This window comes from Pleurodeles waltl, chromosome 6 (genome assembly GCF_031143425.1).
Source record: "Pleurodeles waltl isolate 20211129_DDA chromosome 6, aPleWal1.hap1.20221129, whole genome shotgun sequence".
Lineage (NCBI taxonomy): Eukaryota > Metazoa > Chordata > Amphibia > Caudata > Salamandridae > Pleurodeles > Pleurodeles waltl.
The window spans coordinates 895,278,026-895,303,173 of NC_090445.1; the positions used below are offsets into that span (position 1 = coordinate 895,278,026).

The 25,148-nt window shown below is 39.2% G+C and overlaps 1 protein-coding gene across 1 annotated transcript in view; it reads right to left on the minus strand.

Annotated features, from left to right (window-relative positions):
* C6H10orf90 (chromosome 6 C10orf90 homolog) overlaps nt 1-16,227 on the minus strand; it is a 655,134-nt gene extending 638,907 nt beyond the window's left edge. The window contains exon 1 of the mRNA XM_069242456.1: nt 15,964-16,227. Coding sequence (XP_069098557.1) covers nt 15,964-16,126 — 163 coding nt within the window. The 5' untranslated portion in view covers nt 16,127-16,227. The remainder of the gene's footprint in view (nt 1-15,963) is intronic.
* Nucleotides 16,228-25,148: the final 8,921 nt, after the last annotated feature.

Consider the following 25,148-nt stretch of genomic DNA (forward strand, 5'->3'; position numbering starts at 1 on the left):
ATTAGGCATGTTGGAAGTAGTTTTATTTGTAATTTAGTCCTTGTGTGAGTCCTCATAAATGGAAGCACATATGTGGCAGCCAATTGTTTATGGTACTGGTAAATTACCAAAATATCAGATTAAATATATCATGTGACATTTATATTGTATTGTGACTACCAAAATATAATGGAACAGAATATCTGTAGTAAGAATATAGCTATTTTACTATATAATATTGCATTTAATCTTGCTTACTCTAATATAGTTGAAAGAAATATCATGTTTTATTAATATACTATATACTAGTTAGTATATTAATTGAAACTGCTAATATTGATAAAAACATTGTTATTCATTATTTAAAATATATTTTATAGATTTTATGTGTATTTTTAAAGATTTAATTAGTAACATATAATGTAGTAGAAGTTTGCCAGGCTTGTAGGGGAATTGGATGTGATGTTAATTTAATTATACATAGTTAACTATAAAGTTAATTATTATTTATTGGTAATTGAATAGATAATAGATTATTAATTATGTAACTTATTTAGTTATTTCATTTGTTTCATTTAATTTGTGAATTTTTATTTGTATTCACATTTTTATGTTGCAAATTTTAGTACTGGGTTGTATGGTTTGTAGGGAAACATGACAGGAATTTAATTACATTATGATCAATTTAATTTATATGAAATTACATTTTTATTGTTAATTAACTATTTAATTGATAAACATTTGTTTACATTATTTATTTAACTATTATTTTTTATTAAGTTTACTTTGTAAATGACAATGTATATTTTAATCTTTATACTTTTCTAAATACTTTTATTTTAGTACTGGGTTGATGGTTCTGTAAGGAACAGGATGGGAAGTTGAAGAAAATATATTTTTTCTAATTGTTAATCATAATTATTTTTCCATTCAAAATTAATTATGTGTAGTTTTTGAAATGTTGCTTTTATTATCCAAATGCTTTGTTTCTTTTAATGTATTAATTAATGTATTGCTACATGTATTCTTACTACTATTTTAAAATGTATTTCTTTAAATTATTTGTTTAATTTGAGGAATATTTTTATTTTTTATTTTTTGTGGATGTTTGTGGTTTTGCTTGGATTTAGGGAAGAAAGGCGATTTAATTTTATATACAATTTTTATTATTTTCTACTTTCTACTTTTTGAAAGTTGATAATATATCCATTTTTTTCATGTACAATATGATTCAAAAAGATATTGCTACAAGCTATTTTAATGTTTTCTATAAATGAATTATGAATTTGAATGGTGCTTGTAATTCTGACATAGTTCTACACTTTCACTACTGTTGCATACATTGCAGCGTGAATAGGAGATGTAGCAGCTCTAAAGTCAAACATTTTCCCTTCAGGGACTGAAGTGGGAATAATTAATTTAACCCCTTAAAAGTCAAGTGATGTCCCTACTGTTACTTAGAGTGGATTGCAAATACTAATTCTAACCCCTTTGTATTCCTACAATTTCCCTACTCTTTGTTCGACTCGAATGAGAATACTAACATTAACCTCTCTAAAGTAAGCACTTTACCTACTGTTGCTAAGACTGAAGTGGGAATAGTAAATTCAACCCCTCTGAAGTTCAACACTTTCACTACTGCTGCTTAAACTGAAGTAGGAATTGTAATTTAAACCCTCAGAAGTCCAGCACTTTCCCTTCAGTTGCTTAGACTGGAGAGAGAATAGTCATTAAATCACTGCAAAGTCAAACACCCTCTATGGTTGCTTAGACTACAGTAGGAATAGTAAATTCAACCCCTATGAAGTCCAACTTTGTCCCTACAGTTGCTTTGACAAGAGAGGATAGAGTAAACCTAACCCCTACAAAGTCAAACACTTTCACTACTGATTCTTACACTGGAGAGGGAATAGTAAATCAAAGCCCTCTGAAACATAGCACGGTCCCTATTGTTCCTTAAACTGGAGTGGGAATAGTGAATACCCCCTGAAGTTCAACGCCTTCCCTATTACTGCGTAACCTGGAGGGAGAATAGTAAATTAAACCACTCCAAACTAAAACAGTTTCCCTAATGTTGGTAAGAAGGAATTTGTACTATTTTTATTATGGTTATTCAATATTATTTGTTTTCTTAATGGCTTGTTTTTTTAATTCTTTATGTGAGTTTTACAAAAATGTTTTATTTATTTATTGCATATTTATGATTTTTGTACATTTGTATTGTAAAATATTGTTAATTTGTAAATATATGTGTGTATTATTTCCATATTTAGTGTAAAGTATTAAATAAAACTACTTTTCTATTTTTATTTTATTTTTTACATTAGGTCACTTATTTGTCATTTTTGTTGATTGTATATGTGTTTGCTAGTTTAAATTTTTCTTAACTGTTAATAGCTAAAATGAAATGTATTTAAAATGTGTTTTTATTATTGTTAGGCACACTCACACATGTATATAGATATGTAGTGAATCACTAACGCTTTTTTAATAATATATTATTTTTACCTAATAAGCTAGTTAAAATAAATTACTTTAACGTTGATATTTATTAGAAAAATATACATATCGTCTTACCATTTCCCTCATGATATTCCCTTTCATGATATTTCAACACAATATTTTGGTTGTTCCCATTATATGTATAGGAACACGATATGGTGGTAAGCAATATTTTTAACATAATATTTGTGTCTCTTGACCTTTTTGGCAATAATATTCTGTCAGACAACCATGGACTCTCTAAGATTGTGAATGTCATAGTCAAACTTTAGGAAACCTTCTTTCTATTCCATTTCAACCAAAACAGTAAACAGAAGAATAAGAGGTCAAGGCAGCAGAGTTAAATTAGATCACATCATCTCATTATTTAATAGCCCATATGATTAATCATGTCAGTTTTAAATGTGTGGTACTCAGAGCACATGCATTATTGAAACATGTTTCTTCTCTCTGAACAATAGGAATTCTAAGTTCAAAAAGTACCCATATGTACTCATGTAGTCTGTTTTTACTGCAATATGGCGTGTTCTTGTAGGGTCATCCATCCTGGGAAAAATAGTGATTTCTAATTAAGTTAATTTTAATGTTTGCTTTGAAATACATTCCCCAAATCTACATGTACGGGTATAATCTGTACAATTATGATTTAATGCAAAGGTTTATATTGAAATACAACTTGTGTGTTTTTTCATTCGGTGGTACCTTGGATGAAAAACAGTAAATCTGTGCTAGAATGGTATTAGTGTATCATGTGTATCACGTGTTACGATATGTTGGTCCTTTTTTCTAAAAATTACTTTTTGTAAGGGAGGGTTGTGCATAGATTTTGAGCACAAGATGCTAGAACTCTACAAAACACAATAAAAAAAACACCACCCAAAGTGAACTCTGATTCACAGCCCACAAAAGAGGGGATTTCTGGTTGACAAACAAAACAGGTCCCAAAGTCAAAGTTATTTTGACTGGCAGTTTAAGTTAGTGTGGAGCCAACAATATCATTTCTTCCTCTCTCTCCCAAGACACCTAAGTTGTGTACCATAGAATGGCAAGGGCAGAATAGATACATTGATTGATTTATTTACTTATATCCAATGGCGAAGAGTGTGTGGATTTTGATCAGCAGGCTATTAGTTGATTTCTGTTAAATTAAGGCTTTCGGTTCTTTATAATAATGAGGGTACCTAGGCAAGTTAACAATTGGATTACTTTGACTAGTTTAATATACATATTGGCTAGTATTGCTGCTTTTTTTCAGCTTGGCTACTGATTTAGCACAGAGCCATCAATGTCAATTCTTCAGTAGTGCGAAATTCATGAAAATGTGCTTTTGCATAATTATGCAAAATGTCTGCAAAATTATATGAAACTCTACATAATTACGCATAATAAAAACTGCCATTTTGGCTATATTTCAGCATGCAATCCATTTGTTGGTCAGATGTGAGGATGCATTAAACAATAAAAAGTGAAAAAAATAAAAACACTGCAAGCAACAGTTGTTCGTACTTTGTTGTTCACATTGTTCCCAGGCATTTGCTGTAAATGTATTTACCAAGAATGGAACATATGTGGTAAGCTTTATGGCAAATAAAGGGTAATTACCCAATGTGGTGGAATACCATAATGTCAGGAAATTTGCATATTGTGAAATTACACTAATTATGCCTGGGAAAATCCTATGTGGTCCAGGCCTGGTCATTTAATCCTTTCTCCCACAACAGACGAGCATGGAGTCCCATAAAATGGGGTATGTTGGGAAGGTGCAAGGTAGGAACGTGTGGCAGACATTCTGCAGATGCACCTAAGGTCTCTGAAAGATGTGTCTAAAGCAAGACCATCTGTGCACATCCACACCCTGATGCAACCAGTGGCCAGCCATTCTGGTTTGTGGACAGCTCATCACACCTACCAGATGTATTCAAAAGGGGTATTTTTATGCCTGTTTTCAAAAACCTTTCATATAATCTATGCAGCCTTGAATGCCCAAATAATAAAAAACGTATCCCATCCTACTCCCTTACAATTTGTGGTATCATTCTTCCATAATTCATCGTCCGTCCACTTTCATGCAACCTGCTAACCTCTCTGTTGTTAGATCAGCCATGAAACACAGATTCTTTGTTAATGTCTTAATACCACAAGAAAATCTTTATTTAATGTTCCTCAATGATACTTGGCTCTCAGAGGACTGTGGCCCAATTATAAATTACTTTGACCTGCCTAGATACAAAATGCTATGGCAATTCAAACTAGGCAAATGGAAAGTGGTGTTGTTGTGAATTATGAGGAATCTATTAAGATTACTTATCTCTTGTCTTCTCAGTTCTCTGGAGCTGTTATTTAGAAGTACAGAAATTGATAGTCTGTCAATTCATTTATCATCACTTTCTCTCACTTTCAATTATTTATTTTTCGTTAGAAGAATTACTCTTACAAGCCCAAGCCCTTTATACTTGTTACATGACATTATGTTAATGTATGGACAAAATAATTTTCTGCTATCAACTCACAACATTTTTTCCAGCCTATGAAAATTATAAACCTCTCCCAACAGTAATTAGTCAGCCTATAATGCAAGTCAACTGTTGAACCCTATTTTTGCCACTGAAGGCCTAAAAACAAGCTAAAAGGATCAATCTTGGACCTTTTAGAATATATTTTACCAATATTCAAGGCGAAGTTGGATTTGTGATCAATATTTTACCAAAGTTACTTTTAAAAAGTCACCTTTTGCCTCACTAAAGCATTTAGAAGCCCATTTACATAAGCCTTCAACTGTCACCCTGGAGCTGAATAGCTCATTGATGGGGTGTGAACTTGCTCCCAGAGTTAAGAAAAAGACTTCTGTTCCTCTGATATGATGACCATCTAGGCAAATCCCAGGAAATTAATTATCTTCAAGGAGGAATACCCTGTCATAGGCAGATGTGGCTAACACTTGGGCATCACCCTTCGTTTGCCCTTTTAGCCAGCCAGTTTCCTATCCCAGTGGAAGTGGAGCTGCCCCAGACCTGCTTTTAAATAATCACAGACAAGGGGATTTTCATTTTCTTGGCTACTCCTGTAAGGTGAGCAAAGAAACTGCACAAGTGAGGAAAGGTTCTGCCTCCTTGGTTTTAGGTAGGGAGAAGCACTGTGGGATTGTTTGCTGCAGGGCACACAGAGACTGCTGCAAAAGTGGGTATTTTTTTTTTCTTATTGGCTTATTGGTTATAGAAGGGTCAGGAGTCCCCTAGACACCCCTAGGCCCCTCATTCAAATCACTACTGGACCTGTGGAGGACAGAAGTAGGACTGTGTCTTCTTTTGATACCTGTAATGAGAACTCTAAGGGCTGGACATACTCCTCTTGTACCCAGGACTAAAAAGTGGACTCCAAAGATTAGTTGACTGACCTTCTGTTAGACTATAGGAACACAGAATCTGCAAGAAGCTGACATTCCTGGAAGAGCCCAGCTACCTAGTTTCAATTAGACCAGCCTGCTGGTGGCTTCTGTTGGAGTAAGTCCTGTTCCTGATATACTGGAACCCTTGGCTGGTGTCAGAGTCTACTTCTCCCACCTAAACATAAAACCCAGGACTTATAAACATGTTCAAGACTTTTTACATGGAGAAGTGACAGAAGACTGGTGCTGACGTGCCAGTTCATTCACAGAGGATGCATCACCAGTGGACTTACTTTTGCCGTACCTCACCCTCCATTCTTCTCTGGAGCGGCAATTCCATTTCAGTTGATCCATCGTCGATCGGCATCTGAAGACATCAAGCCCTTTTTTGGCTTCGAACTACAGTCTTACTTTGCTGAAGAAATCCAATTTCCAGAAAAGAGTCAAAGGGCCACAGTACGAGTTAGGTGGTCCACTGACCGCCAAACTTGCGGTGGAAGTCCAACTGCCACACCCCTGGGGGTCTGACTGCCAGATTATTTTCCTGATGGTCAGACCGCCAGGAAACCACTGCCACCGCCGCCGGGATCATGAATCCCAGTGGGTTGGGAGTGGTCAAAGTTGTGGTCAGTCGCGGCAGTGACCATGGCGACACTGCATGCTGATCAAGACTTCAAGTTCCACCAGCCTTTCCATGGTGGTTGCACTGTCATGACAAGGCTGGCAGAAAGCTAGTGCTTGGGGCAACAGGGGGGCCCCTGCACTGCCTATGACCAGGTCGTGGTAGTGCAGGGGCACTAGTGCTAGCACCCTCCAAATGCGTACTCTCTGCTGTGCAGAGAGTGCACATTCCGAGAGTGGTAGTGTGCAATGGCATTGGCCTTGTCAGCCTAAGGGAGCCAAGACCAATGGCGCTGCACTGTTTCCACTGGGCTGACCGGCAGAAATGTCATAATACGATGTTTCCACTGGTCAGTCCAGTTGAAACATCTTAATACAGTGGGGGTGAGGTCTCTGCCTTGTCTTTATCAGGCCCTAAGTCAGAAGATAAAAATGTTCACAGGTCCGGAGTGAGCAGCATTCTATCAATAGTGACTGATCGCAGGGTGAGAACTCTGGACTTTTCCCGCTTGGTGCTCTTCCTGCCTACATTGACAGCTTTAATGAGCCCTTGTTCTTCGTCAACCTGTCGTCGGCCTACCTGTCTTCAGTTCCAGCCTGCAGCCTTGCACCGCTGAGGACCCCATCTTCACAAAATGTTTCCAAGTATGAAGGTAACTTTCCAACCTGGACAAATCTCACCTATGTATCTGACCCATGATCCATCGCGGGTGGCTTCAAACCTTAGCCTTGTTTCGGTTATCTACGGTTGGTGCTTTGTGCTTTTTAGAGATATTTTTATTTGAAACTTACAAAATTCAAATCTCCTGTCCCCCTTATTGGATTTTTGTCATTTTTGTGTTACTTTGTTCATTCAAATATTTTCTATTTTTATCAACTCAGTTGGATTTTTATTTTGCTTTGCTATGTTTTTGACTGTTTAAATGTTTGGTATTTCTAAATGTTTTACACATTTTCTTATTTTAAGGCTCTCCACTCCGTGCAATCGCTGCTGGGCGTTAAGCTGAAGTGTAAATTACTGAAAGTTTTACTGAACAAAAAAGAAAAGTGATAACATTACTTTGGGTGGACTAGCATCCATCCGAACTAATAATCCACATTTTCACATATAGTTATCACAATACAAAACAGATCCTGGTCAGATATTAACGCATGTAACACACTCTGTACACTTGCTGCTACCTATGACACACATTCTTCCCTTTGGACCAACTCTAATTTTTTCAGCATAGTTAACATATTATAAAAGCACCTAGGAAACATCCTCTAGAATACCTGTAAATGGTATACGCTTGTCCTTAAACAGGAAAGAGCTCCCTAAAAAAATTAAAGAAACTGTGTAAAAGTCCTGTCATATGGTGTATTGACGATTTTGATAATTCAGTCTACTTATGTCTGTCTAAAAACAATCTGGTTCTTTTGGAAAGGCTTTGGAATAGCATGGCTAAATTGATGTATAACTTGAAAAAACAAATAGGTATCTGCTTACAGTAATGATCTTCACTAGCTTCCTAGTAATAAACGAATCCAGTTTAAATCTGCTTGATTAATGCATAAAGTTTATTATGGTGAGAGCACTCAATTCTTTTCAAAAGCATTCACCAAGGATATTCTGACCCACAACCCGAGATTTTCTGACAAAGAGGATCTACTGATAAAAAAAAGCTACAATCTTGGGGTGTACAAGTTTTTGAAGTGCAAGGCACCACACTTTGGAATTCCATACCCTTTCATGTTAGAACCAAAGACAACCTTCTCAAATTCAAAACGCTCATTAAAACCTTTTTTTTTACCATCTAGTTCATTAATTCTTCAACTCATGTTAGATCGTACGGGAATTCATCTGTAAGAATTCATTATATCAAAACCAATCATTTATTAGCATCAAAAATCATCTAAAAAATATTTTCTCTGATATATATATTAATATCTCCAAAAGAAACACAAATAAAAACATGCGAGCAAGTCACCAAAACCATGCATAGGTTCAAAACAGTACAATTCACATGTATTGATCACAGAGCAAAAACAGTTCAAATCCTCCTTCCTCTACTATGTACATTTAAACAGTGAAAGAGCTGTTTTCGTCTGTGAATAGCTTTAGAAATATAAACAGATACACACTACACTCCATTACCAATAAATCTAATAGAATTAAAAAGAAAATGATAAAAAAGTTTTTCCCCTAAAAACAATGGTCACAATAGGAATTTTCTCAAGTCCATATGAAAATTACATAAAGAAAAAAACAAAGGGCATTGTGAACTAAGTTAACTTGCCATCACATAAATAACTGGGTAACTTTCGGAAATGGAGACACATTATAGGGAGAGAAGTCATAAAGTGCAAAAATGTCCATTTGTATAAGATAAACCCTTTATAAAATATTTGATGCTAAAATAAAATAACTCTGTACATTCGGTTGTGCAGGGCCTGAGACATACATTGGCACTCATAACTTAAAATGCATTCTGTCTTCCCTTTCTGGCATCTTTTGCCCCCCTAAGAGTCATGAAGAATCTTTATTCAGTAAGGTAAATAGGTCATAAAAAAAACAAAAATCATATGTCACACGAAATTTAAAAACATATAAAATATTTAAAACACTTACAAGTCCTCCCCTACACACAGTTCATACAATCACATATCACACAAAAATATCAAGACATATAGAATATTAAAAACACTTACAGATCCTCACCTACATACAACTCATCTCATCTATTTTCGAACAACATCTTCTTGCGCAAGGCCACCGCTTCTTTAAAAAAAAGACCTATGGAGCACCATACCTCATACTCATTTAACTGGGGGAGAAAGAGCAAAGCAGCCCTACAATTAGTAAAGCTATATTTTCATAACAGCGGTACAAGTACAATTTTCTTAGAGCCGCGTAGTACTTGCAAAAGAACACAAAATGTAGTACCGTTTGTGGGGAGTGCTCATCACAGGGGCAAATGTAGATCGTGCTGGGGGAGAACTGCCTTTGGGGAAAAGACAACAGGCAATGAAGGTACCCTAATCTGAAGGAGGTTAGGAGCAATCGCTCATACACATTATGTACAAACAATAAACAAGTGGGGCGGGCCCGGACACATTTGTACCATAAAATAATCTTTAACAGGTACCTTTTTCACTTCATTTAATTCTCGAGCCTCTCTCCGTCTCTCAAGGAAGTGGTCACATATCGAAGTTTTATATTTTTTGTAATCAAATGCAGATTTTCAAACAAATGTGGGAAACCCACTTCAGTCAGAGTTCCTTTGATATATTTCAACCATGGGATTGAACAAACAGGATTACTAACAAGGCAATCTTGAATAATCTGCTGGATGAGGACGGCTTCTTTATTGAGCCAGATCGCACACCATAGCTCCAGCGGGGCAGCGCTAATTTTGTCTTGTAAATATTCAAGACCCAATTCCTAGTGAACAGAAAAATGAGGTGTAGATGGCGGGACACCCAATAACCGACGACAATCAATTTTCCTCTACCTGAATATTCCCAACATCTTTATACCTCACAGCCCCATACCATAGGTCACAGCCAGCAAACATTTTCTCTCATAAACCTCCAATATGGGGGCAACCGGCTTCCACCCTATATTGGCGGCCAGAGTGAAGGTAATCCCCAATGTACGCCCCATGCGGAAAACCCTGTTTTTTAAGCAGGGACGCCAACTACATGCTTCATCGAATTCTAGCGCCTGAAATGAGAAAGAACTAACTTTTGTTAAGGTATGTTCTATCTAAATAGGGCATGTCTTGGTGTTTTTAGGGCCACAAACCATTGCAAAGGTCATCGAACAGCTGGTTTCAAGGTATAACTTTTTCATGAACTCAACAAAACTATCAACCATCAATTTGAGCCTATTTGCAGTCCTCGCCAGTAAGACTGCATCATACGCATACATTAGAGCTGGAATGGCGTTATTATGTATGCGGGGAACATCAGCTCCTGTGGAAACCAGGGTTTTCTCTAGGTCATTAATGTATAAAAGAAATAAAAAAGGGGCGAGAACACACATCTGGTGTACAGCCCGACTTACACCAAAATGATAGGTGGTCTCGATATTTGGACCATACCTTATATTTGTCCTCTGCCCCTAGTGTAAGAGTCTCAAACGATCTACTAGGCCACCATCAAGACCCATATTTAAAAGAATTGCCCAGAGCTTTTCCCTATTAACATAGTCGAACGCGTTCGAAAAGTCCATAAAGGCCAAGTGAATGCCCCTCACCTTTCACACACTTATACTTGGCCTTAAGAAGGTAAAGGTTCAGGCACTGATCGATAATGCCCAAACCTTTCCTGAATCCATATTGAGCCCAAGTTAAAGACAATTCTCCTGTACCCGAGAGACCAGATGTTCCAGAACCACCCACCCCAATAATTTTAAGGAGGAGTCCAGCAACAAAATTGGCTGATAACACCTGGGATCTAGGGTATTGCCTTTTTTAAAAATTGGAACCACTACAAAAGTTTGCTACAATATAGGAGGTCCAAACCTACAGACCATATCAAATATATTGGTCAACAAAGTTGCCCAAAACCCGGGGTAATTTTATAAAAAGGTCCATTGGGATCCCATCTGGACCAGGGACCTTATTTGGGAGGCTCTAACAGATCGCCTTTAAAACCTCACTCTCTAAAAAGGTAGAGCCAGAATTCAAGGGCAAAGTTATCTACCCAGATTGACCCTTTCCCTCGTTTGCCCCATAGATACCTGAAAAACGGTCAACCCAAGCATCAGGGGGGGATATGCGATGTAATAGCTTCTGGCAATTTGCCATCTGAGAGGCCAGCCCGAACTATCCTCCAAAAATCCTGGGAATCCTTCTTTTTAGAGGCTTCTATTATGTTTTCCCACTGCTCCTTCTTGAATTCAGCCTTCTGCTGTTTTACAGCCTGGGCTTATATCTTTCTACAAGCAGTAATGGTGGCTTTTTTCTCTAGGGTTATGGCTAAGCGCCTGGTGCAGGGAGGCATTGGCTATCCTTCATGATCTATCAAACCACAGGCAGCCAGACAAGGGGACATTTTTGATTGGTCTACTCATGAGATCCCTAATAAAAGACATGAGCTCAGCAAAGCCTGTTAGGCAATTGGCAGGGTCCCCGCAGGGTCCCCACTATTTACTTGGCATAATATTTGCAGTGATGGGGGTGAGGTTTGCACCTGGTCACTAATAGACACCAGATTTGCTGAGCGCTAAACCACCCTCCTACCATTGTCCTTTGTTCCTAGTTTTTGCCCGGAATTAAGTTCTCTTGGCTTTGTCTGGGAAGGCACTTTAAGTTGTAACGCCAGGGGGTTGTGGTCACTGAAAACTGATGGAATCACTTCTGTCCCATAGATCAGGGGTAAAAGGTTCTGAGAGACAAATATGTAATCAATTGTGGAGCTACAGCCCCCGTCAATAAAAGTTAATTCCACCGCAATGTCTGGGCAAGATTTGGGACTAACCAAGTCATGTGCCAGAAGGGGGGCATATAGGTGCCGTCCCTTCAAGTTCTATCCCGTTGGAACCACTTCACTGCTAACGGGATTGAAACAGAAACCCAATGAGGTGGATATATCTCTCAGTTTGGCATTGAAATCCCCTGCCAAAAGTATATTAAAGGGTCCGCCATTCACCTAAGCCCTATCAGCCAAATAACTAATGGCTAGAGAGAGGTCATGAAAGGTAGAATTGTTAGTCGATGCAAAATCATTGTTATATTAATTCACCAAATACATTCTTAACTTGCCATCCCAATGTACTTCAAAAGCTTGGAGTCCACACGAGTCTGTTGTTATCGGTAAGACCTTATATCCAGGACTAACCTTAAGCCAGGCCACCAGGCCCCCTGTAGCACAACCTGAAGGTGAGGGGTTGGCAAACTTAATAAAACTAGTATATCCATCAAAGACCAATTCCGAAACAGCCCAAGTTTCCTGCATGAAGATAATGTTGAAATTTTATATGAACAGCCGACAACCTTCGACCTCTAACTTTGAGGCCAAACCAGCCACATTCCAACTAAGGAATAGCAAATCCTGAGTTTTATTAGTTGATGGACACATTTTAGATGGCAAAATTGACAGTTCTCCTAAAACATTTACAGGTAGATGAACTTCAGATACAATCCGATTGATGACATTATGTCCCTTTACCACCAGTTTCTCCTCCTCAATGGCTCTACTAGGCTCCATTTCAGGTACAGGTGGTTGTCAATCCACCTCTTCCAGTTCGCTCAAGACTGAGTAGCAGTTGCTAAGTGGAAGATGACTTTGGAAGGAACGGCTCCCTGAACCCCATAAGGGGGCTTGATGGAAAGTCTGGGTGTTCTCAATGTTCTGATTATCTCTCGTGGGGGCTAGATGTTTGTCAAAAAAGCCCAACTGTAGAATCCTAGTCTGTTTCAGCCTCACCATACTGGCATCAGCGCGTGCTAAGATTTCCCTCGCAACATTGGGATCTCGAAAGTTGACAATCACAAGATCTCCAGATGATTGTCTCCTTACTGAGCTTATACCACCCACCCGACAAACAAACAACATTTCTTTAAAACTGTCCCACTTGCAACTTACATTCGTATTTAACCAAAAAGTAACTTTGTTTTTAAGGGCTAAGGTAAATTCCTTTATGGGACCTTGAAGCTTAGGTACGTTATCCATAATGACCACATGTGGACAAGAGTCTGGTGGCAGGTTTGTAACTGGGTGCAAGGGTAGAGGATCCTCAGCCTGTTGTTGTTCATGCTGGCTACCAGGAGATGGGATACTATTTATAATTTGAGGGTTAAGTTCCTGTATGTGTACATTTACAGGAAGAGTGGCCAGCTGATTGATTGGGCTGCCTTCTCTGCCCCCATTCTGTGAGCCTATAGAAATTTGTGTGGCTAATCTATAAACGCGAATAGATCTTGAGGCTATCCCCCTAACAGAGGGGCAATCGAGGGCCCCTGACTGAGTTGCTACTGAGCATACATGCAAATGGTCCTTCTCTGACACTGAGACTAAATTACCCAAACTAGATTCTAGTGTTGCTAGTCGACTATGGATTTGTTGCAGCTTAGAGCCCAGTAAATTATTAAAAATAAATCTTCTACGAGGCCCAAGGGTCGACAATTGGGGAGTGTAAAGGCACAGAACTAGTAAGAGTATTTTGGGTCAAGGACTGTGACTTTGGGGCAGATTTAATTTTTGATTTAACAGTCCTCCTTCACCTTTTAGGTAATGAGCTAGAGTCAATAGAGTCACACAGAGTTTCTGGCACACCAGTGCAATCAACAGTACTCACACCTACGTCCCCAACTAAGTTGTCTGAATCCACCCCTTCTAGATCCACACAAGGGGTTTGAATAACAAGGGCCGATGGCGGAGTGTCATGAGGCATATTTTTGGCAGAACCAATGTTACATGCAGTAGCAGGGCTCAAAGGCTTGCTGGGGGCCTAGGTTCAATATCCTCTGCCACTAAAGAGAGGCTGCGCTCTGCCAACTTGATTTCATTTGAAACCAAATCCACTGCGCGTACCAGAAAGTTACCAATGGAGGACTGGGAATGAGGTTTCAAAGTGGGCTTAGAACCCGTAGTCACCTTACTTTTCCCCATTATGCCACAGGTCACTGGGAAAATAAGATCTGGAAATGCCCACAACATTAATAGCCCAAATATATGCATCAAAAATATAAAATATAAAAAGTATGGGCCCAGCCTCTGCCAGTCTCTGACGGGCTAAGGCTGGCCCGTCTTGGCCCAGTCTTTGCCCGGGCACGTGTCCGGGCATGACCCACGCAGCGGGAAGTGGGACCAAGATTTATGCGCTTCTGGGTGTTGGGGCCGTACTAGCGGCGCCCTACCACAGTGGAGTTTGGGCCCAAGAGTGCGTGGCCCCCCCTCTGCAGCGAGCATTCATTAAATTCAGTGCCATGTGACTTTGTGTATGAGTCTTACTGTTATTTATAAATGCTTATACAACTAAAAGATAAATAAATAACTAATGGATATTCTTCTTGTCAACTAATGAATACTGGACATTATTTTCAAAAGTAAGGTTTGGCCAACTGTTTAATACACCATGTGAGACGACTTGCTAGTATCTGATAATGTAGTTTTAGGAAGTTTCTGAGTTATGTCTCTGAAGGGAAGTAGGTGACCTGCATCACAAGTAAGCAGTTTTTTTCTTATTCAGCATCCTATGACACAGGCTGTAACTAAAGACAAGCTTAATATGACATTAAAGAGGCTATTGTTGGCACGTGATACGTTTGTAGGGGGTTATGTCACAGTAACTAATGGTTCGAATATTAGAAGTATGTGCATGTTCTTAAATTGCCATCTGCCCCCACATATGAAATATCTTAATTTCAAGAATCAATATCAGCCGAGATTGACGTACAGAGATAGACCCTACAATAGCAACAAGACCTGCCCACCCGTTAATAACATAGTGTATGTAATTCAAAAGATGTTATTAATTTTTGCTGTCTGAATAGGAAACCTGTCGTATCTTGCACGACATTCACTTTTAATTTATGCAGTATATACTCAACTTTGGTTGTACGAATGTATCAAGACTGGGCACACACAATGAATAAAAGCACGTAAGCTCATTAGAGCATTTGAAGCCATATGAGTTTATCCTCGAGTCCCTTGAAGAAACATCAAGTTTGGCTATTTCATGTGTCTTAATCATAGAAACAACGCAGTTTTCGGCAATACACTCTGCCTAACTATTGAGAAACTTTTACAACACTTATAAAGTTTACAGCTGCAGCGCCATACTGAGCAGCAGACAGCGGCTAGCTCATTTACATGGTTCTATTTTGGAGCAGCAAAACTGCTTAGTCGTATGCCCTGCAAGAATCATTAAATGTTTTGTGCATTCAGTACTAGTAGCAAGTTAGCTAAAGTGTTAAAAAGTATCGAGATGAGAACAAATGAAGCAAGGTACACATCGACCATTAAGGTAAAATTAATTCACCATTATCCCTTTAAAAATTTAATTTCTTCAGCCCTTCTAATCATTCTTCACTACTATATTGTCTTCTCTGTGCCTTCCACAACAGCAATGATGATCTTAATACCCAATGACTGCCAGGAAAGTAAAAGTAAATGTTCCTGGGTCGAAGGGAGAGGGGTGAAGAGGAAAACTTATGTTCTACAAAAAACAACATCACTCAGGGGGCATTACGAATCGCTCAAGGAATGCTGCGCACCTAACCAGTACAAGAATAGACCTTTATGAGAAAACCCCAATGGGCACACCTTTACAAACTTCAGGAACGTTCTTGTGACAACCGAAAATGTGTACAACAATTTTAGTTACCTACTGTCCTTGCAGTTTTAATAATTTTCAAAAGTATATGTGGGCTTCTTAAAATGATATGTAAATGGTAATAACGATAACAACCTGTACTGAATACACGTATACAAAGAAATAAGAGTGTATTTACCACGCTCACCAAGTCACTAATCATTAAACTTACCTTTGGAAGCTTTTCCCCCCCTGGAGGCCGAGTTTAGGCTGAAGTACAGGTAAGTAGTGAAAGACCTGTGCTGGGACCAGTGTGCATCGTTTTTAGGTTTTAAGTTCATGTGTGCGTGTCGCGCACACTTGAGGAAGATGGGGGTCCTTTCCCGGGAAGGCATGCTTGAAAGCGTTCTTTATTTAAAGGAAGTTCTGGCCGTGTGTTCGCCAGGCTCGACAGGCCAGCATCCACTTGTTGCAATGGTAACGGCGGGGAAGGCACAGCCTGCCCTCTCCGAGAGCCCGAGCCCCTGGCATGAATAATTAATGCACATCCACCTCCCGCCATTAGCATTCCACCCAAGCAGCACAAATGAAGCAATTCATTTCTTCTTCTTTCCTTCAAAAGAGCAGGCAGAATTAACGAGGTTTATCGCAGAAGATAAGACGTAGGCCCGCCTCATTTTTTTAGTCAAATTGGTTAGAATGAGTGTCAGTAAGTGACGCTTTTATTATTAGGGGATGCATTCTGCCCGTGGATTTACAGCCTGTTAGGGGCATTGTTATTTCCTCCATGTGCCAGAGGGAACAGCACATAAATCTTTCATTTTTCGCTTTAATATTTAAGTGGATGTTCTTTGTTTTTTCTTCCCTATCCTGAGCTATAGTGAAAGCAGATCTAGGAGCATATAATGCCTTAACATGTCTACATTGGATGCTGTTTGCTCTTTTAACCTCTGCGCCTGTTCATTTTTTAGGCGTTTTCGTGAACAGAATGCATATAACTTTCCAAGAGAAAGTGCAGTTAATGTGGTCAGGGCTAGTTTCAGCCTTGTGAGTCGAATATATATGCGGGGCCGACGCTACATTACGGCTATTTTAGCCTACTGGGTGTACGTCAACAACAGGGCACCAGATTACAGCAAGCATTTGCAATGCAGTGGGTCACGCGTTTACTCGAGTTAAAACTATTAGCGTTGTAAACTTCTAACCAGACTTTTCTTGCCACATAAATTGAAAAGTAAAACAGTTTCATATAAGAGAGCCAATGACCACCATGAGCGCAAAGCAAACACACAAAAGGAAACATAAATCAGCTTGCAGTGAAGCTTATCATGAAAAGTGCAATTATCCATCTAACCACAAAAGTGCAATTATCCATGTAACCTGCAAAAGTGCAAATATACATGTAACAGGGTGGATGTCATGAAAACACATTTTTTAGTGTTCAACTGAAAAAAAGGCAGAGTGAAACAAAGCAGCATCTACTAAAATATCAAAGGGACGGGTTAGACGGCCTGTGTACATGGACAAAGAACAGGGAAATGCTTAATAAAAATCCTGAAATGCTGGACTTGTTACAGGGTATAAAATATTATTTTATGAAAATTAAGGTGTGTCTTTGCCTGGGCACAGAATGGTTTAACATAAGAATGGATGTAGCAAAATGAAGCGCTTGGTGTGCCTGCCACTTGAGAATGCTACAGTCATATCTATGCCTGGTCTGGGTGGAACTAATGGACAGGGGAGGCCCTTGGATTGTAAAGACCAATATGACCACCATGGGATAGAGTGGAAGAGTTCTGGTTCTCTAAAATATGTACTGGTGGGCCCACTGGCACCCCCGGCACAATGTAACCACTGGGTTAAGGAGAGGGCACTGTATGGCCATAAAGATAGGGTGGTGGGTAATTATAAAGTAAGGTTTCATTTTAAGATGTAGGTTATCATAGGGTCAGTACACTTACTTTTGAATCTATTTTATTCAATGTAGTGGTAATCTCTGAAGTGGTAATATATACAGTGGTAATCTCTGCATTGGTAATCTCAGCAGTAGTAATCATATTAGTGGTAATCACAGTAGTGATAATCTCAGCAGTATTAATCCCAGCAGTGATAAGTTCAGCTGTGGTAACCTCAGATGTAGTAATCACAGTAGTGGTCATTACAGTTCTGGTAACCCCCGCAGGGGTAATCTCAGAGACAGTAATCACAGTAGTGGTAATCTCAGCAGTGGTAGCCCCTGCAGGGGTAATCTCAGAGGTAGTAATCAGAGTAGTGGTAATATCAGCAGTGGTAATCTCAATTAGTAACCACATCAATGGTAATTCAGCAGTGGTAATCCCTGCAGTGATAATGTCAACAGTGGTAATCCCTGCACTGGTAATCTCAGAGGTAGTAATCACAGTAGTGGTAACCTCAGCAGTGGTAACCCCTTTAGAGGTAATCTCAGCGGTAGTAATCAGAGTAGTGGTAATATCAGCAGTAGTAATCTCAGAGTTAGTAACCACAGAAGTTGTAATCTCAGCAGTGGTAATTCCTGCAGTGGTACTCCTAGAGGTAATAATCACAATAGTGGGAATTCAGGAGTGGGAATCCCTGCAGTGGTAATCCCTGCAGTGGTAATCTCAGCGGTAGTAATCACAGAAGTGGTAATTACAGTAGTGGTAATCTCAGCATTGGTAATCCCTGCAGTGGTAATCTCAGAGGTAGAAATCGCAGTAGTGATAATTCAGCAGTGGTAATCCCAGCAGTGGTAATCTCAGCAATAGTAATCACAGTAGTGGTAATCACGGTAGTGGTAATCTCAGAGGTAGTAATCCGAGAAGTGATCGTCTCAGCAGTGGTAATCCCTGCAGTGATAATTTCATCTGTGGTTATCTCAGCAGAGGTAATCCCTGCACTGGTAATCTTGGAGGTAGTAATCATAGTAGTGGTAACACCTGCAGGGGAAATTTCAGAGTTACTAATCACAGTAGTGATAACCTCAGCAGTGGTAATCCTTGCAGTAATACTCTCAGAAGCAGTTATCACAGTAGTGGTAATTCAGCAGTGGTAATCCCTGCAGTGGTTATCTCAGAGGGTGTAATCACAGTAGTGATGATATCAGTAGTGGTAATCTCAATGGTAGTAATCACATCAGTGGTAATCTCAGCAGTGGTAATCCCTGCAGTGGTAACCTCAGAGGTAGTAATCCCAGTGGTGGTAATCTCAGCAGTAGTAATCTCTGCAGTGATAACTTCAACTGTGGTAATCTCAGCAGAGGTAATACCTGCACTGGTAATCTCAGTGGTAGTAATCACAGTAGTGGTAATCACAGTAGTTGTAATCTCAGCAGTGGTAATCGGTGAAGTGGTTATCTCAGAGGGAGTAATCACAGTAGTGTTGATATCAGTAGTGGTAATCTCAGTGGTAGTAATCCCTGCATTGATAACCTCAAAGGTAGTAATCCCAGTGGTGGTAATATCAGTAGTGGTAATCCCTGCAGTGATCATTTCAGATGCGGTAATCACAGCAGAGGTAAAACCTGCACTGATAATCTCAGATGTAGTAATCACAGTAGTGGTAATCTCTGCAGTGGTAACCTCCTGCAGAGGTAATCTCAGAGGCAATAATCAGAGTAGTGATAATATCAAAAGTAGTAATCTCGGAGGTAGTAATCAGAGTAGTGGTAATCTCAGCAGTGGTAATCCCTGAAATGGTACTCTCAGAGGTAGTGATCACAGTAGTGCTAATTCAGCAGTGGTAATCCCTGCAGTGGTAATCTCAGTGATAGTAATTACAGTATTGGTAATCACAGTAGTGGTAATTCAGTAGTGGTAATCCCTGCAGTGGTAATCTCAGCAGTGGGAATCCCTGTAGTGATAATCTCCCAGGTAGTAATCACAGTAGTGGTAATCTCAGTGGTAGTAATCACATCAGTGGTAATCTCAGCAGTGGTAATCCCTGCAGTGGTAATCTCAGAGGTAGTAATCCCAGTAGTGGTAATCACAGCAGTTTTAATCCCTGCAGTGATAATTTCAACTGTAGTATTCTCAGCAGAGGCAATCCCTGCATAGGTAATCTCAGAGGTAGTAATCACAGTAGTGGTAACCTCAACAGTGGTAACCCCTGCTGGGGTAATCTCAGAGTTAGTAATCACAGTAGTGGTAATATCAACAGTGGTAATCTCAGAGTTAGTAATCACAGTGGTAATCTCAGCAGTGGTAAACCCTGCAGTGGAACTCTCAGAGGTATTAATTACAGGAATGGTAATGCAGCAGTGGTAATCCCTGCAGTGCTAATCTAGGGGAAGTAACCACTGTATAGTTTATCTCTGCAGTTGTATTCTCTGCAGGGGTACTTTCAGAGGTAGTAATCACAGTTGTGGTAATCTCAGCAGTGGTAATCACTGCAGTGGTAATTTCAAAGGTGGTATTCTCAGCAGAGATAATCTTTGAACTGGTAATCTCAGAGGTAGTGATTACAGTTGTGGTAATCTCAGCAGTGCTAATGGCTGCTGTGGTAATTTCAAAGGTGGTAATCTCACCAGAGGTAATCTTTGCACTGATAATCTCAGAGGTAGTAATTACAGTAATGGTGACCTCAGGAGTTGTAATCCCTGTAGGGGTAATCTCAGAGGGCCTAATTTCAATGTAGTATATTCTATGCAGCGGTATGTGGACTCCGTTGTATTTTAGATGGTGACATACAACCCTTCCTTCTGCGTCCTGGGTCTGATATGTTCATTTCATTTGCGTGTGAATAAAGCTCAAACATTTTCTGTTTATAGGGAACAGAAGTCCACTCGCAGTGAAATTTATCGGCAAAAGTGCAATTCTCCATGTACCGACAAAAGTGCAATTATCCATGTAATTGGGTTGATGTCATACAAAGCGCTCAACTTCAGCCCAGTGAGATCGCGCTGCTTACGAAATAAAGAGAAAAAATGATGCAGAAACCATACAGAAAACATGGTGCCTTGTATGCTTTCAGTAGTTGACCGGTGTGGTCAAGGCGGGCTAAACACCGGAAGAGGGATGACATATGCATGCCTTCCGCTAATGAAATCAAGCTAATTTTAGAAGGCAAGCTGACAAGCCAACCAAATGGATGAGCTTGACATGGGCGTGGTTAAAAGCCCATATAGAGATTACATCAGAGATGGAGCGCTTTTCGCTCGATCCTAAAAAAGCATCTCAGAAATGGTCTTCTCCTTAGGGAATGTAGAGCACACAAATGACAAAATTATTTGCCCTGGCTTGATGTAAATGCATGTAGATGAAATGTTCGCACAAGGTAGAACAGCACAATTCAATTCAAACATTAATATCTCACTCACACATTCTGTGTTTGTGCTGTTCTGTTTTGCACATAAGAAATAACACAAGCTATTTACTAAAAGCATTGCACCCACTCTAATTATTTTGTTAATTTAAATTATATTAAAGCAAACAATGTAATTAATAGGAGAATATTGTTAATAGAAAAACATCTGAAAGTGAATCTTAATATTCTGAGATATGTAATATATATAATTCATCAAAAGAAATTGGAAAATTATAATCTGGAAGGGCAATGTGAGATCGAACAATGAACTTCTTATAAAAGAAAGATATTGGGGAAGAGGAGAAAAAGGGAGCTATAGAAGGAAAGGATGAGAGGAGGCGATAAAGAGGAAAGCTACAGATAGCATTATAAGTGAATAAAAAAAGAACAATAAATGTTCAAAAATTATAACAAAGTCAATCAATACTGAGTCTAAACAAATTGTAAAGTTGTGTGCCAAGATTTTATTTGTACAATTAGGGAAGACGTTAGGACACATGCCCCCTAGCAGAGCATGTTGAATAATGGGTAAGCAGCAACCATAGCTGATTATGCTTAATAAATACTTGCATTGAATCAAGTTTATAACTGTGAAGTCTGTGGTGATGACAGACTAAATTCCACCAACACTGAAGAGTAAGATCAGGTGTGGATTTCCAATTGGAGGTGATACCTGATATAGCTATGGAGAGCAGGAGGTCAACCAATCTCCCAAGGGGTGTGTGTGGGCTCCAAGCTTCATGTACACTACCCAAAAAGAATAAGGCATGTGAGAAGGGTATGTGGAGTTGGGTGATGGCTATGATGCAGTGCCATATTAAAGCCCAGAAGGTGGGTAGGGCTGGACCGGAAAAGAACAAGTGAAAATCTGTGCTCGCATGACAGTGGCAATACCAGCAAGTGTTGTGTTGGGTACGTTTCAGTTTAAAAACACGAGCAGGAGTGTAAAAGAGTATATGGTTGAGTGAGCTTTGCAGTGCAGGTTGTAGAATGCATTTTGCTCCATATTCTGTCCCAGATAGAGGATGGCAAGGTTAAATCAAACACTGTTATCCACAGAGTTTCTGAATGTATTTTAACCATAGTTGGATGTGTTGTTCGCAAAAGCTTACATAAACGTGCTGCTTTAGGTAGTACGGGCATTACAATTGGTTGAGGATATGTGCTAGAAAGGGGAGTAACAGAAGGGAGGTACACCTTGAGAGGGTTGTGAACCGGATGACATAGGCCATGGTTTTGGGAGCGCATAAGAGGTAGGAAGTTGTAAATGACTGATAGCTCAGAAAATGAAGTAAGGGAACCTGAGTTGTACAATTGAGAAAAAGTACAATTAATTTTTTCTTCCATGTCTTCCAGCTTAGAATCCTTCTGTGTTTCTTAAGTACATTATTGTACCAAATAAGGCTGTTAAGGAATTGATCAGTGGGGGCAAGAGCTGATGCAAAATAGGATTTCAGTAATGTGCAAGAATGAGTGTCAGTGTATGGAGCCAAAATTTGGGTGGACTAGACATAAAAAGAATGTATTTATGAAAGAAGGGTGGAAGCGTAGCCTGTTGCAGAGAGAGCCATAACGTCTGAGGTACTTCAGATGAAAATAAGTAGATTTGCAGTTGCTTGGTGCCAAAAGCCATGTGATAATAATAAAGTCAGGAAAATTAACTAGTGGTTTGGGAAGCTTTAACTTTGATAAAGAAGTATGAGAGGGTTTGCCCTGCCAAATAAATTGAGAAAGAATGTTGCCAATTGATCCTAAAAGCTCTTGGGTATACATATAGGAAGCATTGTGATAAAGAAAATTGATAATAGAGAGAAACATCATTTTGATGGTATCTAGAAGTCCCCACCAGGAGAGGTATAATGGACACCATTTCAGAGACAAGGTTAAGAGTTTTTCTCTGAAGACATCCATGTTCATTTTAAGTGTGTCTTTAAGAGTATTACCATACCATAGGCCTAGGCATTTGATCCTAGAAGAATCACAGGAGAGGCCAATGTTTTTTTTAATGATAGTACTTCTGCTTTATCCACATTGTTACATCCCAATAGAGCAGAATATGTTTCAAGTTCCAGGAAAAAAACAGGGAGAGAGTGATCCGGATGTAACATAAATAAGAGAATATAATCTGCATAAGTTTTAAATTGTAAATGGCTATTTTTTGGTTTTGAACCCTTTAAAATTATTTGAAGTCTTTAGTTGATGACGAAAGGGTTCCAAAGTTAGAACAAATAATAAAGGGGATAGAGGACACCCCTGATGGAGTCCTCTACTGAGAGGGAATAAGGAGATTGTATTCCGTTTGCTACAACCTAGGAGTGGGGAGAAAAATAAAGCAAAGAGATAAGTTTAAGAAAATTTGGACCAAGACTGTGCCATTGCAGAGCTTTCATTAAAAACCACCAATTAACCCTATCAAAAACTTTTTTTGCATTTGAAGATAGTGCTGCAAAGGGATCCAGTATTTGTGAAGTATAGTAATGATGTTCATGATAGTTTGAGAATTGTCTGCAACATTTCTATTAGGAATGAAGCCAGATTGTTGAACAGGTCAGGCATTATAGGAAGTAAACAGAGAGAGAGTGCTTTGGCAAATATTTTACAGTCAATGTTAATCAAAGAGAAGGGTGTATAGTTCTTGCATTGGGTCAGGTCACAATCCTTTTTTGGAATTAAACATAGTAGATTCTGCAAAGGAACAATTTGAGTTAATAAAATAGGTAACTTGTTTAAAAAGTTTGAAAGCGAGCTGCTGAGTGAAATGAGGAAAATAATTTAACTATGTAGCCATCAGGATATTGTACAGCTGAGGATATTTCTTCAAATTGAAGAGGATGTTCTAATCACGAGAGCTCCATGTGTGGTAAGGTTCTTGGTTTAAGATTGGAGAAAAAAGTGTTGAGGGACTCCTCTGATGGTGTAGTGTCCTGAGAATACAGTTGCTTTTAATAGGAGGCGAAGCAGGCTGCAATATCCTGATATCTGAAATTTTTTTCACTGGATTGGTTATTAATATATTTTATTGCTGCCTTTTCTCTCCAAAACTCAAGATAGTGGGCTAGAAGGGAGCCAGCTCTATTATTACCATCACAATATTTGGCATTCAGTTTAAGGAGGGTGCTGCAGGTCTGCTTGGTCCTGTATTTATTGAACTCAATCTTAGCATTAACTAACACCTCAATATAAAATGTGTTATTTTTACTAGTATAGTATTTATGTTGGATACATTTTATATTTGCCAAAATAGATTCAGATTTCTGTTGCATGGTCTTTTTTTAGCAAAGAAAGCTAATGATAAAGCCTCTTGAAGCTGCCTTAAAGGTGTTGCAGCCAAAATTAAATAGTGTTTGGTCATTATCAGTGAACTGAAAAAAAATTGTTAGTGGCAGCAGTGTAAGATTTGAGGAAATCGGCATCTGAAAGTAACAAATTGTTGAATTTCCAGGACAATTTGTTTGAGCTACTCAGAGGATGGCTAGATCGGTCAGTACTGAAGCACGATCTGATATTAATAAAGAACTGATCTCCAAGTTGGCAATGTGATGTAGTAAATCTTTACTGAGGAAAATATAATCCAATCTAGATAGAAAGTGGTGAGTAGGGGAATAAAATGTGTATTCCAGAAGGTCAGGATTGTATAATCTCCAAGAATCAGATAGTGAGAGTTGAGAAATTGGGTTTTTGAAGGCTCTGTGGGAGTCATTGGGAACAAAACACAATGTGGAGTGCGTATCCAGAAAGGGATCAAGGATTTGATTAAAGTCACCTCCTACTATTAAATTATTGAAGGCATTTTCAGAAAGAGGGGCTCATTAAGACTCCCGTGTTGGGATGACTGCCTTTGCATCCATCCCTCCTCGGGTCCGGCACAGCAGGAAACTCACCACAACATTGATGACAGCTCATAATCGAGTTGGTGGCAATGTTGGGGTATGTCGGGTGCCACAGCACCTGTCACGTTTTTCACTGTCCGTAATTCAGGCAATGAAAAGCGCAATGGGGCAGTTCATGGGAGCCCCTGCACTGCCCATGCCAAGTGCATGGGCAGTGCAGGGGTCCCCATGTGGCCCCGACATCTTGTTTATGCCAGCCTTTGCATGGCGGTCTGACCGCAGTGGC